This window comes from Halichoerus grypus, chromosome 10 (genome assembly GCF_964656455.1).
Source record: "Halichoerus grypus chromosome 10, mHalGry1.hap1.1, whole genome shotgun sequence".
NCBI classification, from domain to species: Eukaryota; Metazoa; Chordata; class Mammalia; order Carnivora; family Phocidae; genus Halichoerus; species Halichoerus grypus.
In genome coordinates, this window is record NC_135721.1 from 65,444,615 (window position 1) to 65,458,447 (window position 13,833).

Sequence of the window (13,833 nt, forward strand, 5' to 3'; positions counted from 1 at the left end):
AAGAGTAAAATATGCTGATACCCTAAATTGAAAGATCTCTTTTCAGTTATCTAATTTGGTTTCAGTAAGTTTCCCTTATTTTTTGTAGAGTGTTTTAAATGGAAGATTGTAGGAAGTTCACTGGGGAATTTGTTTTTGACTCTTATGTAGGGGCAGAATTGGTTTTTGTCAGCAAAATGGATGTGTACCACGTTAGAGAGGTGTATGTAGGCTTGGGCCTATTGATTCCTTCAATTTTCCAGTGTACAGTGGGTACTGATATTTTTGTTTTTTTATTTGTATAGGGTGGACCAAGTAAACTAGTGCAAAAACATTTGGCTGGTTTGTTTAACAGCATCACATCTTTTTACCATCCCTCAAATAATGGACGCTGGCTGGTGAGTATATTCATTTTTCATTTTAGGGTTTGGAAATTTTTAAAGATATGGTCACACATATCTTTAAAAAATGGTTACATATTGCCTATTGTATAAAACCTATAATACATTTTCTGTTCTTCATATAAATTTGGCTATATGTAGGTGATTAAGTTCAAATTAAGTTTCTGTGTTCATAGAACATAAAAATAAATGAAGATAATATTGTTCGTCCAATAACTGGTGACAAAATGTCACATTCTGGCAACAGAAAGGATTGTCAGTTGTGGTTTTTATTCCTTGGGGTTTTTTTGGGGGGGGGTTCCACATTGCCTAGCTAAAATGGTTTTTCATGTAATGGAAGATTCATCTGGTGCTAGAAATTAAAACTGACATTTGAAACACATTATCAGTACTTTAATTGATAATGGCATTTTATTCTATCTAGTTATGCCGTGCAGGTCTTTGTAATAGATTGTAAGAGCTGTTATTTTAAGAATCTTTATTTGGAGGGTAGAAAGGAACCATAAATATCTCTGTAGGAAATAGAACCTACCTTGGACTTTTTGCTTCTGTGTCCCCAGAACAAATTAATGAAACTACTTCAGCGGTTGCCAAACAGTGTTGTTAGAAGATTGCATCGTGAAAGATACAAGAAGCCTTCTTGGTTAACTCCTGTGCCTGATAGCCATAAGCTTACTGATCAAGATGTTACAGACTTTGTACGATGCATTATTCAGCCTGTCCTCTTGGCTATGTTTAGCAAAACTGGTAGTTTAGAAGCAGCCCAGGCTCTGCAGAATCTTGCACTCATGAGACCTGAGTTAGTAATACCCCCTGTACTTGAAAGGTAAGTGGAGCTTTACATGTTTGATTGAAGCCTCAGCTGTGGCTACAGTGTTCTGATTATCTCTTCCCTCTACTCTTCTGTTGTGCTTGGTTTTCTTTTATGGCTTCTGTTTTGCTTTCTCCGTGCTTGTTCCTGTTCCTGTAGGAGAAGCAAGGCATTTTAACCTAACGATTGGTAACCTGATAAAGGTTTACTGGAGAGAAAAGAAAATTGACACGAGATGGATAAAATATTTTTGGATTATTGGCACATTTTTGCTCATAAATTAAGGGGCGCCTGGTGGGCTCAGTTGGTGGAGCATGTGACTCTTGATCTCGGGGTTGTGAGTTTGAGCCCCATGTGGGGTGTAGAGATTACTTAAAAATAAGATCTTACAAAAATTAATTAATAAACTAATTAATTAAGCTGCTTTTACATCAGAGTGTGTCACTAAATACTGAGAAGTGATTTTGGATTTCTTTTATTTCTTAAAATCAGTGATACAGAAGAAAATTTGACTGTCTTTATTATTTTAATATATGCATAATCTTATGTGTATTATTTCCACAGTATAGATTTTATTGCATTCATTTTGTTTCATACGTTGAAATAGTAACAAAAATAGTTTTCCCTTTCCCTAGTTACTGTCACAATATAGGCCTTCTGTGCTTATATAATAATATTACTTAAGCTTTCTGTTAATTCCTCTGCTGCCTGAAGTTGAGCTTTATGATTTCTCTCAATGTCATACTGAAAAATAGAAGAAGAATGTTAGTTTTTAGGGCCCAGAAGGGTCTAACAGTTTGAGTTCCATAAAACAGATTTGTCCAAGATCCTAGTGACAGAATGCAAGTGACTGCCTGTTTTCTGACTTAAAATTGAAATAGGATAATTGGGCACATTTGCTTGGAGATGGATATCCTATTAAAGGTCTTGACCAAAATGGGGCTCCATTATTTATAAATTTGAGTTGCTTACAATATCTTGCCCTGTCCTCATTGCCATAAGTATTCAAGTTAAGTTGTACCTCATTTTCCAAACCTATCCCTTTCTGTGTGCACTTTGTGGGCACGGAAACTTCCAGCACAGATAACTTCATTAGGAAATGAAATGGGGAAGTTAGGCAGTTTCTACTGGAACCTCCAGTGTTCTTTGCTCTTTGGCCTCCTTGTGGTAGCAGAAGCTAATAGTTCAGTGGCAGGTCCCCTGATGTTTCCTGTTGAGGAGAGACTTGCTTCTAAGGAGGGACTTCAGCTTCTTGCATGGTTAAAATTTTGAAGATTGGAGTGTTTTGGTATTTCTTGGCTTTCCCTTTGTTTTGCCTTATTTTAATGTTTTCTAGCTGATGAATTATGAATAGTGAGATACATTTTTAGTAGAAAGAACAAAGCTTACAAATACAAGTAAATGATGAATCACTGAACTCTTATCTCTGAAACTAATAATACATATGTTAATTAATTGAATTTAAATAAAGTTAAATTAAAATAAATACAAGTAAAATTATCCATCATATTTTTCTTGAGTTTTCCATTTCCGGACAAATTTAATAGCATATTGAGTGATACAAAACTTAGCCAAGAGAAATATTTTGAAGGTTTTTTTCTTTTATAAAAGCAGAAGTCTTTTGGGGCACCAGGGTGACTTAGTCAGTTAAGAGTCTGACTCAGGTCATGATCTCAGGGTCGTGAGATCAAGCCCTGCCTTGGGCTTCATGCTTGGTGGGGAGCCTGCTTAAGATTCTCTCTCTCTCTCTTTCTCTCTTTCTCTCTTTCTCTCCCTCCTCCCGCCCCCTCCTTGCCTCCCCTTCTGCCGCTTCCCTGTGCGCATGTGCTCTCTCTCTCCTCTTAAAAAAAAAAAAAGCAGAAGTCCTTGAGAAAGTAAAGATGTAGATAATAAATTTTAGGTCCTGAGTTTTGTATCTCCTAAGGACAGCCTCTGTTAAAGAGCTGGTTTGCTTTCTTCACCTTTTAAAGCATAGGCTTGGTTGTTTTTTTATTCTGATTATAAATGCTTTTTTCCTACTTATAATGAAATTTCCCTTATTTTTTCTGCATAAGAGAAATTTAAAATGACTGCATTTTAGATTTTTTTCCCCCTACAGGATAGATTCTTAAAAATGAAATTGCTGTGTGAATGCTCTTTTTTTTTTTTTTTAAAGATTTTATTTATTTATTTTGACAGAGAGAGAGGGAACACAAGCAGGGGGTGTGGGAGAGGGAGAAGCAGGCTTCCCACCGAGCAGAGAGCCCGATGCGGGGCTCAATCCCAGGACCCTGGGATCATGACCTGAGCCGAAGGCAGACGCCCAATGACTGAACCACTCAGGCACCCCTGTGTGAATGTTCTTGGCTTGTCTTTTACTTGCTGATCAAAGATTGTATTTGTATTATTCTCCCTAGTTTATTCACTGTAGTTTCAGGAATCTTCTCATATGTTTCTAGAGCTGATGTCCAATTTTAAAATACCAGTTTTTTAAAAAGTGTAAAGTAGGAGAAATTTCAGCATTTTAGTAAAGATTGTTTTTTCGATAAAAGGGAAGAATAGGGGGCGCCTGGGTGGCTCAGTCATTAAGCGTCTGCCTTCAGCTCAGGTCATGGTCCCAGGGTCCTGGGATCAAGCCCCACATCGGGCTTCCTGCTCTGCGGGAAGCCTGCTTCTCCCTCTCCCACTCCCCCTGCTTGTGTTCCCTCTCTCGCTGTCTCTCTCTGTCAAATAAATAAATAAAATCTTTAAAAAAAAAAAAAAGGGAAGAATAGGATAGTTGTCACTTGTTATTCCTGAATTCTAATAATCGCTGACCATTAGGTTAGAGTCAGTTATATTGGAATGTGGAAGTGGATTCAGATGGCTGAAATAATGCAAAATCTGCCAGTTTATGTTCTTTTACACTGTGGAATTTTCATGGAGAAAGGTGGTGAGGTGGCAGGGGGTAGGGGAAACGTGCCCTTTCTTTGTGTGTGTGATTCTGTTAACTTTGAAAGCAGATATTCACTCAAAATATTCTGCTAGCTAGCAGCCTTAAGGCCAACAGGCAATTTATGAATTTGGTAGATTTAATGTATTGTGCATGTTTATCTGTGATGGAACTGGTTTTTTTTGTTTGTTTATTTTTTTCTGTTTTCAAACTGTAGAACGTATCCTGCACTAGAGACTTTAACAGAACCTCACCAGCTCACAGCTACTTTAAGTTGTGTAATTGGAGTAGCCCGAAGTTTGGTATCAGGTGGCAAATGGTTTCCTGAAGGTCCAACACACATGCTACCTCTGTTGATGAGAGCATTGCCTGGGGTGGATCCAAATGACTTTAGTAAATGCATGGTAAGCATATTTATTATTCTGTTTTGTGTCTGAGTTCTAATTGTGTGAATAGACATCCTTTTAAGTTTTGTTCAAATACTCTTTAGAACATAGTTCAATGTAAAATTTGTTAATGGTGAAGAGTTATATCCTAGATGCCCAAGTTTAGATCTTTGGATGGTTAGTTGATCTATATGTCATCCGTTGTAAGTAATTTGCCATAACCTGGATACATTTAATGATCATAAGATATTTTGAAGCTCATTATATATTTACTATTTTCTTTGAGCAAAGACATTAAAAATCTTAGCATATGATCATTTGTACTTCCTTCTGTCCACACTGGTGACAGGGGGCATGATAAAAGCTGCTGGGTGCAAAATGCCAGGTCCCATTTTATACACACATCTCCTGACTTAAAGCGTTGCTCATCTTCCCTCTTGCCCGATCTCGCTTTTGCTTCAGCATATTCTGTTTATCCTTGGTTAATGTTGCATCTTTGGGGGGGTGCAAAGTAACTTTTCATTGACAGAAGGTTAGAGAACATTGTGCTTAAACCTAATAACTATGAAAATAAATTTAGTATAACTTCATTACTAAAGTAACAGCTGCTTAATTGTGAGGAACCTTAAAATGTTCAATTCTAAGTGAAAACTTTCCACAATTATTGTGGGATTTCCCTCAAAATAATTTATTTGGGTACTTTATTGTAGCTTATGGTATACTTGTATTTTTGAACTATAGTTACATAATTAATGTTAAATTTTTTGGATCTTCCCACAGATCACATTCCAGTTCATAGCAACATTTTCCACTCTGGTGCCTTTAGTAGATTGTTCATCTGTACTACAAGAAAGAAATGACCTCACAGAAGTAAGAATGCTTTCTGCTTGTAAAAGGATTGGTTAACTGAGTTATAACTCTTATTGTAAATGCATAGTAATATTTGATAGTTTAAATACTAGTAGTTTAAAATTACTATTTTGTGACTAAAATGATATAAATGGAGGACCAGGTCATTGGTAAGATAGTCTGGTAGAGCACCCACCAAAAGACATAGGTCAAACATAGGCTATTTTTGTAAACAACTGATATCTAGAGGTATATTTCAATTTTTTGTCACTTTTAATTTTTTGTTAAGCGGAGATGGTGGGGTTTTTTTTTGTTTGTTGGTTTGGTTTGGTTTTGGGTTTTCTGGTTTTTTGAGCTTAGGAATAAATTTGTTGAGGTGATTGACATCTAATGAACAGACATTTTCTTCATTACTGACTGGTTCTTTTAGAACTATTTTCTTTATTGTAAATATGTTTCTACTTGACTTTTGTCATTTGGATGTTCAAGTAGTAGGAGAGAATCCTGTATACATACACCAGAAGCTTGAAAACTGTAGTTGATAAAGATGGCTGTTTGACTTCTGTTTGGGGCTCTTATAAAATATGTTAAATACTTCTTACTTTGGTTCCTGGAAAGTAGTAGGTTGAGTTATTCTAAATTGACACACGGTTATGGTGCTATTTCTCACCATACTCACTATAATAATATAGTGTTAAATCTATTTTATAGGCCGTAATTGAGTTTTAATAGTTCCGAGAAAAATTCAAGGACTATTTTTAATTTTTCTCCACATTGAAATGTTATAGGTGGAACGAGAACTTTGTTCAGCCACAGCTGAATTTGAGGATTTCGTCTTACAATTTATGGACAGGTGAGTATGTACCCCAAGCCCGCTCTTTATTAGACATTCAGAGATGACTGTCCTGTCCCAGCAACTTCAGTCTCTCTGTGTTGGAGCCTGTACATAGCCAGTGTCCCGGGACTGAGCACCTGAAGTTACAAAAAGACAATTGATAGTGAGCCATGCCCAAATGGAATAGCTCTCATTTGAATAGGCATGACAGTGGAGACTTAGGTAATCATCATCGAAAACATGAAACTAGTTTTTAGTTGCTAAACTTATACTTTCTTTGGATTGTTTAGATGTTTTGGACTTATAGAAAGTAGCACATTGGAGCAAACAAGAGAAGAGACGGAAACTGAGAAAATGACTCACTTGGAGAGTTTGGTCGAATTAGGCCTGTCTTCTACATTTAGTACAATCCTCACACAATGTTCCAAAGAAATATTTATGGTAAGAGTCGCATTGCTGCAAAAAATTAAATCCCAGTCTTGTAGGTTTTTTTGTGTGTGTTTTAAAAATTGAAGTTACGAGGAGCCTGGGTGGCTCAGTCGTTAAGCGTCTGCCTTCGGCTCAGGTCATGATCCCAGGGTCCTGGGATCGAGCCCCGCATCGGGCTCCCTGCTCTGTGGGAAGCCTGCTTCTCCCTCTCCCACTTGCCCTGCTGTGTTCCCTCTCTCGCTGTGTCTCTGTCAAATAAATAAATAAAATTTTAAAAAAAATAAAAATTGAAGTTACTTTAGGTATTATGCCATTTATCCTTTTTCTCATACTAAACTTCGAGAAAGATAAACAGTGGATTCTCATTATATTCGCAAATTTCATATTTGCAAATTCATCTGCTTACTAAAATGTATTTGTAATCCCCAAATCAGTACTCATGGTGCTCTCGTGCAGACGTGTAAATGTAGCAAAAAATGTGAGTTCCTGGCTGAGGTTGAATAAGGTGACAGGCTCTGCCTTCTTGTTTCAGCTCTGATGTAAACACACTTTTGAGTTTATTTAGTGCCCGGTTTTCCACATTGTATGCTTTTTGTTGGGGATTTTGCTGTTTAAAATGGCCCACAAGAGAAGAACCATGAGAGACAATGGACTCTGAAAAACAAACTGAGGGTTCTAGAGGGGAGGGGGTGGGGGGATGGGTTAGCCTGGTGATGGGTATTGAGGAGGGCACGTTCTGCATGGAGCACTGGGTGTTATGCACAAACAGTGAATCATGGAACACTATATCTAAAACTAATGATGTAATGTATGGGGATTAACATAACAATAAAAAAATTTAAATAAAAAAAAATGGCCCACAAGAGCAGTGCCGCAGTACTGTCTAGTGTTGTAAGCATAAGAGAATTGTGATGTGCCTCCCAGAAAATAACATGTTTTAGATAAGCTTTATTCAGGCATGAGTTACAGTGCTGTTGGCTGACTTCAATGTTAATGAAACAACAATATATATTAAATACACATAAAACAAAATTATAAAATTTTATCAGTTGATGAAAACGTAAGCAGAGACTTGTATTAACTTAATCCTGTATTGCCCTGAGGAAGAGTGATTTGGTATTTGCTAATTCAGTGCTCGCAGCAACTTTAGAGAATATACTACATACAACAAGAATCGACTGTATTGTTTTAATCAATTAAATACTGTTTGGGAGAAAAGTTTTGGAATTTGTTTATGCCATCACATAATAGAAATTAAATCCTAAATATAAAAATCTGGCAAGCTATAATGAATGGGAATTGGTGTGTCCTCATAAGACATTCTGTAAACATTCCCTTACTCAGTATTGGTTGACCCCTGTTATGTACAGTGTGGTCTTTAAGACCAGACTTTACTTCCATTTTTGTTTCTTCTCCCTTCATCTGAGATTATGACTGTTCAATATGTTTATCCTGATTAAAAGCTAAACTGCTTTACAGCTGCATGAAATATTTTCTGAGATTATGTTAGTATAAAGAAATGAACATAAATAATCTCATTGAGCCAAAATCTTTTGAAAGGAGTTGTGGATTAACAATCCTGAAAATTATAAACATTTAGAGCTCTTTCTTTCATTTAGCAATTAAGTTGAAATTCTGTGACATGATTGTAAAATTAGACTGCTCCAGGTCTTTTAGAGTAGAGATAAATGTTTCTAGTTTGTAGTTGTCAAAATAACAAAGTCTAAATGTTAGATAAGCCAAAACCTTCCCTTTGTTAGATTGGATTAGGCAACAAGATAATTTGCATTTACTTCCAGCAGCTGTAGTTTTGTATTTAATTTTCCTGTAGCAAATAAAATCTTGTGCCTAAAATGCACATTAGGGTCTTGTGCAAAAGATTGTTCATAGATATTGATGTAACATGAATAAGCAAATCTTTATAAAATTCAGATGGTTAAAAATTTCCTACTTGGTTATTTTTAGTTTTAGTCCGACTCTCATTTTCTTTTATGTTTCATAAGATGTTTAAGTTTCTTAAAAATGCTGATAAGACCTTTTCACTTCTTACATATCTTAACAGGTGGCCCTTCAGAAGGTTTTCAATTTTTCTATTTCGCATATATTTGAAACAAGAGTAGCAGGCCGCATGGTGGCAGACATGTGCCGAGCTGCTGTAAAGGTGAGTTTGGGGTTTTTGGACTGATGAATTAATGAGTCAGTAACCAACAGGTTTATATGGTTAATTCTTTTATACATGCTTTTTATACTTAAAATACATCGTTCTTTCAGTAGCAGTTTACAACCCTTATTTGCCTCTGAAAATAGTGTCAGGGTATATACTTTGTGACTGTTGAATATTCATGGCCTTCCAAAAAATTTATGTATACAAATATGTTTTCAGTGCTGCCCAGAGGAGTCTTTGAAGTTATTTGTTCCCCACTGCTGCAATGTTATAACTCAGCTTACAATGAGTAAGTCATAAGGTTATTATTCTGTATTTTTAATTTTAGGTAATAAAATTTTTTTTGTTTCTAGAACTCTGTTGGTGAAAAAAGATTCTACAAGCTGTGCAATATTTTAATTTTGTAGTTTGGGGCAGGGATTGCTCGAGTTAAGGTGTCATCCAGGTGACAGCTTAGAAATTTTACTTTATTAAATTAGTATTTTTGGGCGCCTGGGTGGCTCAGTTGGTTAAGCAACTGCCTTCGGCTCAGGTCATGATCCTGGAGTCCTGGGATCGAGTCCCACATCGGGCTCCCTGCTCAGCAGGGAGTCTGCTTCTCCCTCTGACCCTCCTCCCTCTCACTCCCTCTCATGCTCTCTGTCTCTCGTTCTCTCTCTCGCAAATAAATAAAAAATCTTAAAATAAAAAAAAAAAATAAATTAGTATTTTCATACATGTAAGAACCATGTAGAGGTTGCCATAAAAACATATCAGTCAATTTGTGAGATGTGGAGGAGCAGGTGCCCTGATTTGATATGTTTATTTTCTTGAAAATTGAATTTTCACCTCCTCTGGAGCAAGTTCAGCTTCATGAAAAAGGAATGAGACTTTTCTCAGCAGTTAGAGATACTGAAGACAAATATTAAAAAATGATGCATTTAGCCATCAAAAAAAAAAAAAATGAAATCTTGCCATTTGCAACAACGTGGATGGAACTAGAGGGTATTATGCTAAGGGAGATAAGTCAATCAGAGAAAGACATGTATCATATGATCTCACAGATAATGTGGAATTTGAGAAACAAGACAGAGGATCATAGGGGAAGAGAGGGAAAAATGAAACAAGACGAAACCAGAAAGGGAGACAAACCATAAGAGACTCTTAATCTCAGGAAACAAACTGAGGGTTGCTGGAGGGGAGAGGGGTAGAGGGATGGGGGGCTGGGTGATGGACATTGGGGAGGGTATGTGCTATGGTGAGCACTGTGAATTGTGTAAGACTGATGAATCACAGACCTGTACCCCTGAAACATACATTTTATGTTAATAAAAAAAAGATGCATTTAGTTGGATGCATAGTTCTTTTTCCCTGATACTGTTTTGCCATTTATAGATGATGATGTATTAAATGAAGAAGAGCTAGATAAGGAATTGCTGTGGAATCTTCAACTTTTGTCTGAGGTATTGTAAATCTTTGTAATAAAGAAATATTACTGTGAAAATGATGACTTGGTTTTAGAATTTATTTTTTTTAATTGACTTTAAAAAATATGAAAAGTCTGGTTTTTTTTGTTTTTGTTTTTTTTTAAGATTTTGTTTATTATTTGAGAGAGAGAGAGCATAAGAGAGCACAGGCAGAGGGAGGGGCAGAGGCAGACGGAGAGGGAGAAGCAGGGAGCCCAACACCGTCACTCCCAAGACCCTGGGATCATGACCTGAGCTGAAGGTAGACGCTTAATTGACTGAGCGACCCAGGCGCCCCAGTTTGTTTGTTTTTTTGTTTTTTTTTAAGTAGGCTCCATGCCCAGCGTGGAGCCCAGTGCACAGGGCTTGAACTCATAGCGCTGAGATCAAGACCTGAGCTGAGATCAGGAGTTTGGATGTTTAACCAACTGAGCCACCCAGGCACCCCAAAGATTTATTTATTTATTTAAGTGATCTCTACACCCAATGTGGGACTTGAACTCATGACCCCAGAATTGAGAGTCGCATGCTCTACTGACTGAGCCAACCAGGCTCCCTGATACTGAAAAGTCCTTAGTTTTAGATTTTCTTCATATAGCTACAGAAAGTCAGATAATGGCATTTTCTTGTTATCAAGGGAGTATGATAATTGTTGATGGCTTCATGTGCAGCGCTGTAATTTTTACTGATTAATTCTGATACTAGTAACTCATTAATTGAAAATTTTATCAGATTTGGCAATTCCTTTTTTTTTTTCTCTCCATTTTCTCTCTCTCTCTCCATAAATTTGGCTGTCAGTTAAACATTTTCCTTTATGGGTTGGTTCACCAACAAACAGAGAGCTCCAATTAAGTTTTGTCTCTTTGAGGAGATAGATTCTTTGAAAAGGATGGTACTGTGGCATATAAGGGCTTGAATTCAGAGAATTTGTTTTGATCTTAAGAAAGAATTGTAAGAATATACTTAAAATGACAATTCTAAAATGAATTAAAGTCATTTTAAGAAACACTGTTATTATTTTAGGCTACTTTAGTAGCTAAACATTGTTCGTTGCAGTAATTATTGATTCTTAATCTTATCACCAAAATATCCTCAACTGTTTTTTTCCTCTTTTAGATTACTCGAGTGGATGGGAAGAAGTTGCTTTTTTATAGGGAGCAGCTAGTAAAGATTCTCCAAAGAACCCTCCATCTAACCTGTAAGCAGGGTTACACTCTGTCTTGTAACCTTTTGCATCACCTCCTCCGTTCTACTACACTTATCTACCCGACAGAGTACTGCAGTGTGCCGGGTGGCTTTGACAAGCCTCCTTCCGAATACTTTCCTATCAAGGCAAGCATTTTCAGTAATTAAGAATTCAAGTACATATTGGGTTATTTTTCTAAGGATCCAGAGTGGGGTTTTTTTGTGTGTGTGTTGTGTATGAAGGTGTCATTTCTTTATTTTTAAAGTAGATTATTAAAATTATTGGAATGTTTTAAATTTGGGAAGTGTAACATAGCGCAGAACAGCCTAGTTTTTTTCTTTTCTGTTTGACTATGAAGGGGTTGGTATGCTATATGTAGCTTGTATATTCCATATGATTTTATTGGAGAACTCAGTAGCTTTATAAGCTTATTGTTACTCTTACAGTAAACTCATATTTAAGTGGCTCTTCAGGGAGACCTTTTTCTGGAGTGAGAATGAAGGGGTAATGAGTTTTTATGCCTGTTTTTTAGAGAGAAAGGGAGAAAGGGTGGAGAGGGGCAGAGAGAGAATCTTAAGCTGGCTCTATGCCCAACGTGAGCTGGATATGGGACTGGATCTCACAACCCTGAGAGCACAACCCCCTGAGCCACCCAGGCGCCCCTTCCTGGAAGACCTTTTAAGCTACATGTACATCTTTTTTCTTTTTTTTTCCAATTTCTCAGCTTGCTGAACAAATGTTATTCTTTTCTAGGACTGGGGTAAGCCAGGGGACTTGTGGAACCTGGGCATCCAGTGGCATGTTCCTTCTTCAGAAGAAGTGGCTTTTGCCTTCTATCTGTTGGACTCTTTTCTTCAGCCTGAGCTCATCAAACTTCAGCACTGTGGTGATGGAGAACTTGAAATGTCTAGGTTCGTTTTCTTTCATAAACACTTAGTGTTGTGTGGTTGCAGATTGAGAAAAATCTTTTTGTGTCTTTCCCTTTCTCTGTGGCATATCTGATGTATTCATTTTCAGTGTGTGTTTATATCTGCCATACATATAATTAAAAAACCATTTAATATAGTGTATAACAAATTTTGTCATAATACTTAAACCTTTTAAATAGAAAAACTCATTTTTTTTCTAGTTTGCTTTTTGTGACTTTTGCTTAGCAGTTTCACTTGTGCATCTTTTGGGAAGTGTATGGAAATGCCTGTTTTTCTAGATTCAGGTTAGATTTTGGGGGGTTTTTAATTTATTTTTGTAATTCATATTATTGATGTTAATGTTACTTAGTGAAATATTTCTGAGTTGTTTTTTTTTTCTTTCCCAAGAGGCTTTAGCAAAAAATAGTTATTTAATAAGATCATTAGACTTCTACAGTTTGAATCTTTGGAAGTTCCTAAAATAATAGTAAAAAATTAGTATGTGTGAAATACCAGGAAATTTTAATAAGCAAATTCAGTAGGAATGGTTTGGAGGAGGAAAGAAGTACGACTGATGATGTCTGAACTGCTTTTTGGAGTAAGTGTTTGGCTAGTCCAGTTTTAAAAGATGGAGTATGCTGGAGGAACTTCTGGAATACTGTTTTCCCTTTTTATCAGTGGTAGCAATCTTTGGGTACATAGGTGATTACATTCAGAATTGATTCACAAAGAGCAATCAGTTGCTGTTATTTCTGATTATTTAGAGCCTGTTTAATCATAAGTAGGTCTGTACTGTATTACCAGTATAAATACCTGTTTATTACCTTGTATTATTAAGTGGGTAAACTGAAGACATTTGCCGTTTCTTGGCCTTAATTTTGTATATCCCCACTTAAGGTTCTTGTACTTCATCCTAGACTCTCCAAGGCCTTTTGTTAACAGGGATTTAGAGTCTTCTAAAATATGAAAATACCTTTTATCTTTTCCAGAGATGATGTTCTACAGAGTCTGACTATAGTGCACAATTGTTTAATTGGCTCAGGAAACCTCCTACCTCCATTGAAAGGAGAGCCGGTTACTAACTTGTAAGTAAAAATAACTACTTTACATATTTTGCTGTTTTGCCATTTGGCATATATTTTAAGTCTTAGTCACATAATGAGTCACTGGTTTTATTATTGGTGTTGTTTCTGTATCACTTTAACCTTTTGTCATTATTAGGCCAAAAATACCTGAGGCAGAATTTAGGTCTCTAAACTTTAAGGCTTTAATCAGATTTTCATATGGTACCAGGATAGGATAATTCTGAATGTTAATCAGTTTATAAATATCAATACTAAGTTCATCCTTTAGTTTCTGAGTTAAGATAAATACTCTTTTTGTCTGCAATCAGTGTTCATTAGGGATTTTATAGGAAAAATCTGCGTATTTTTAATATTAAAATTTGTTAAGTATAACTTATTTTGAGCTTTTAAATTGTACTAAGTTGCTTTTATGAATTTAAGTGCTTTTCAGACTATTACAATTTT

General features: G+C 36.2%; 1 protein-coding gene across 3 annotated transcripts in view; it reads left to right on the forward strand.

The window, feature by feature from the left end:
* The window catches only part of PSME4 (proteasome activator subunit 4), a 108,124-nt gene that overhangs the window by 46,433 nt on the left and 47,858 nt on the right, over positions 1–13,833 (forward strand). For all 3 annotated transcript variants that reach the window (XM_078056560.1, XM_078056561.1, XM_078056562.1), the window contains exons 9-20: positions 285–377; positions 941–1,206; positions 4,320–4,506; positions 5,269–5,358; positions 6,126–6,190; positions 6,463–6,613; positions 8,664–8,762; positions 8,985–9,054; positions 10,140–10,207; positions 11,327–11,542; positions 12,150–12,307; positions 13,294–13,389. In XM_078056560.1, the coding sequence (XP_077912686.1) occupies positions 285–377; positions 941–1,206; positions 4,320–4,506; positions 5,269–5,358; positions 6,126–6,190; positions 6,463–6,613; positions 8,664–8,762; positions 8,985–9,054; positions 10,140–10,207; positions 11,327–11,542; positions 12,150–12,307; positions 13,294–13,389 (1,559 nt within the window). The remainder of the gene's footprint in view (positions 1–284; positions 378–940; positions 1,207–4,319; positions 4,507–5,268; positions 5,359–6,125; positions 6,191–6,462; positions 6,614–8,663; positions 8,763–8,984; positions 9,055–10,139; positions 10,208–11,326; positions 11,543–12,149; positions 12,308–13,293; positions 13,390–13,833) is intronic.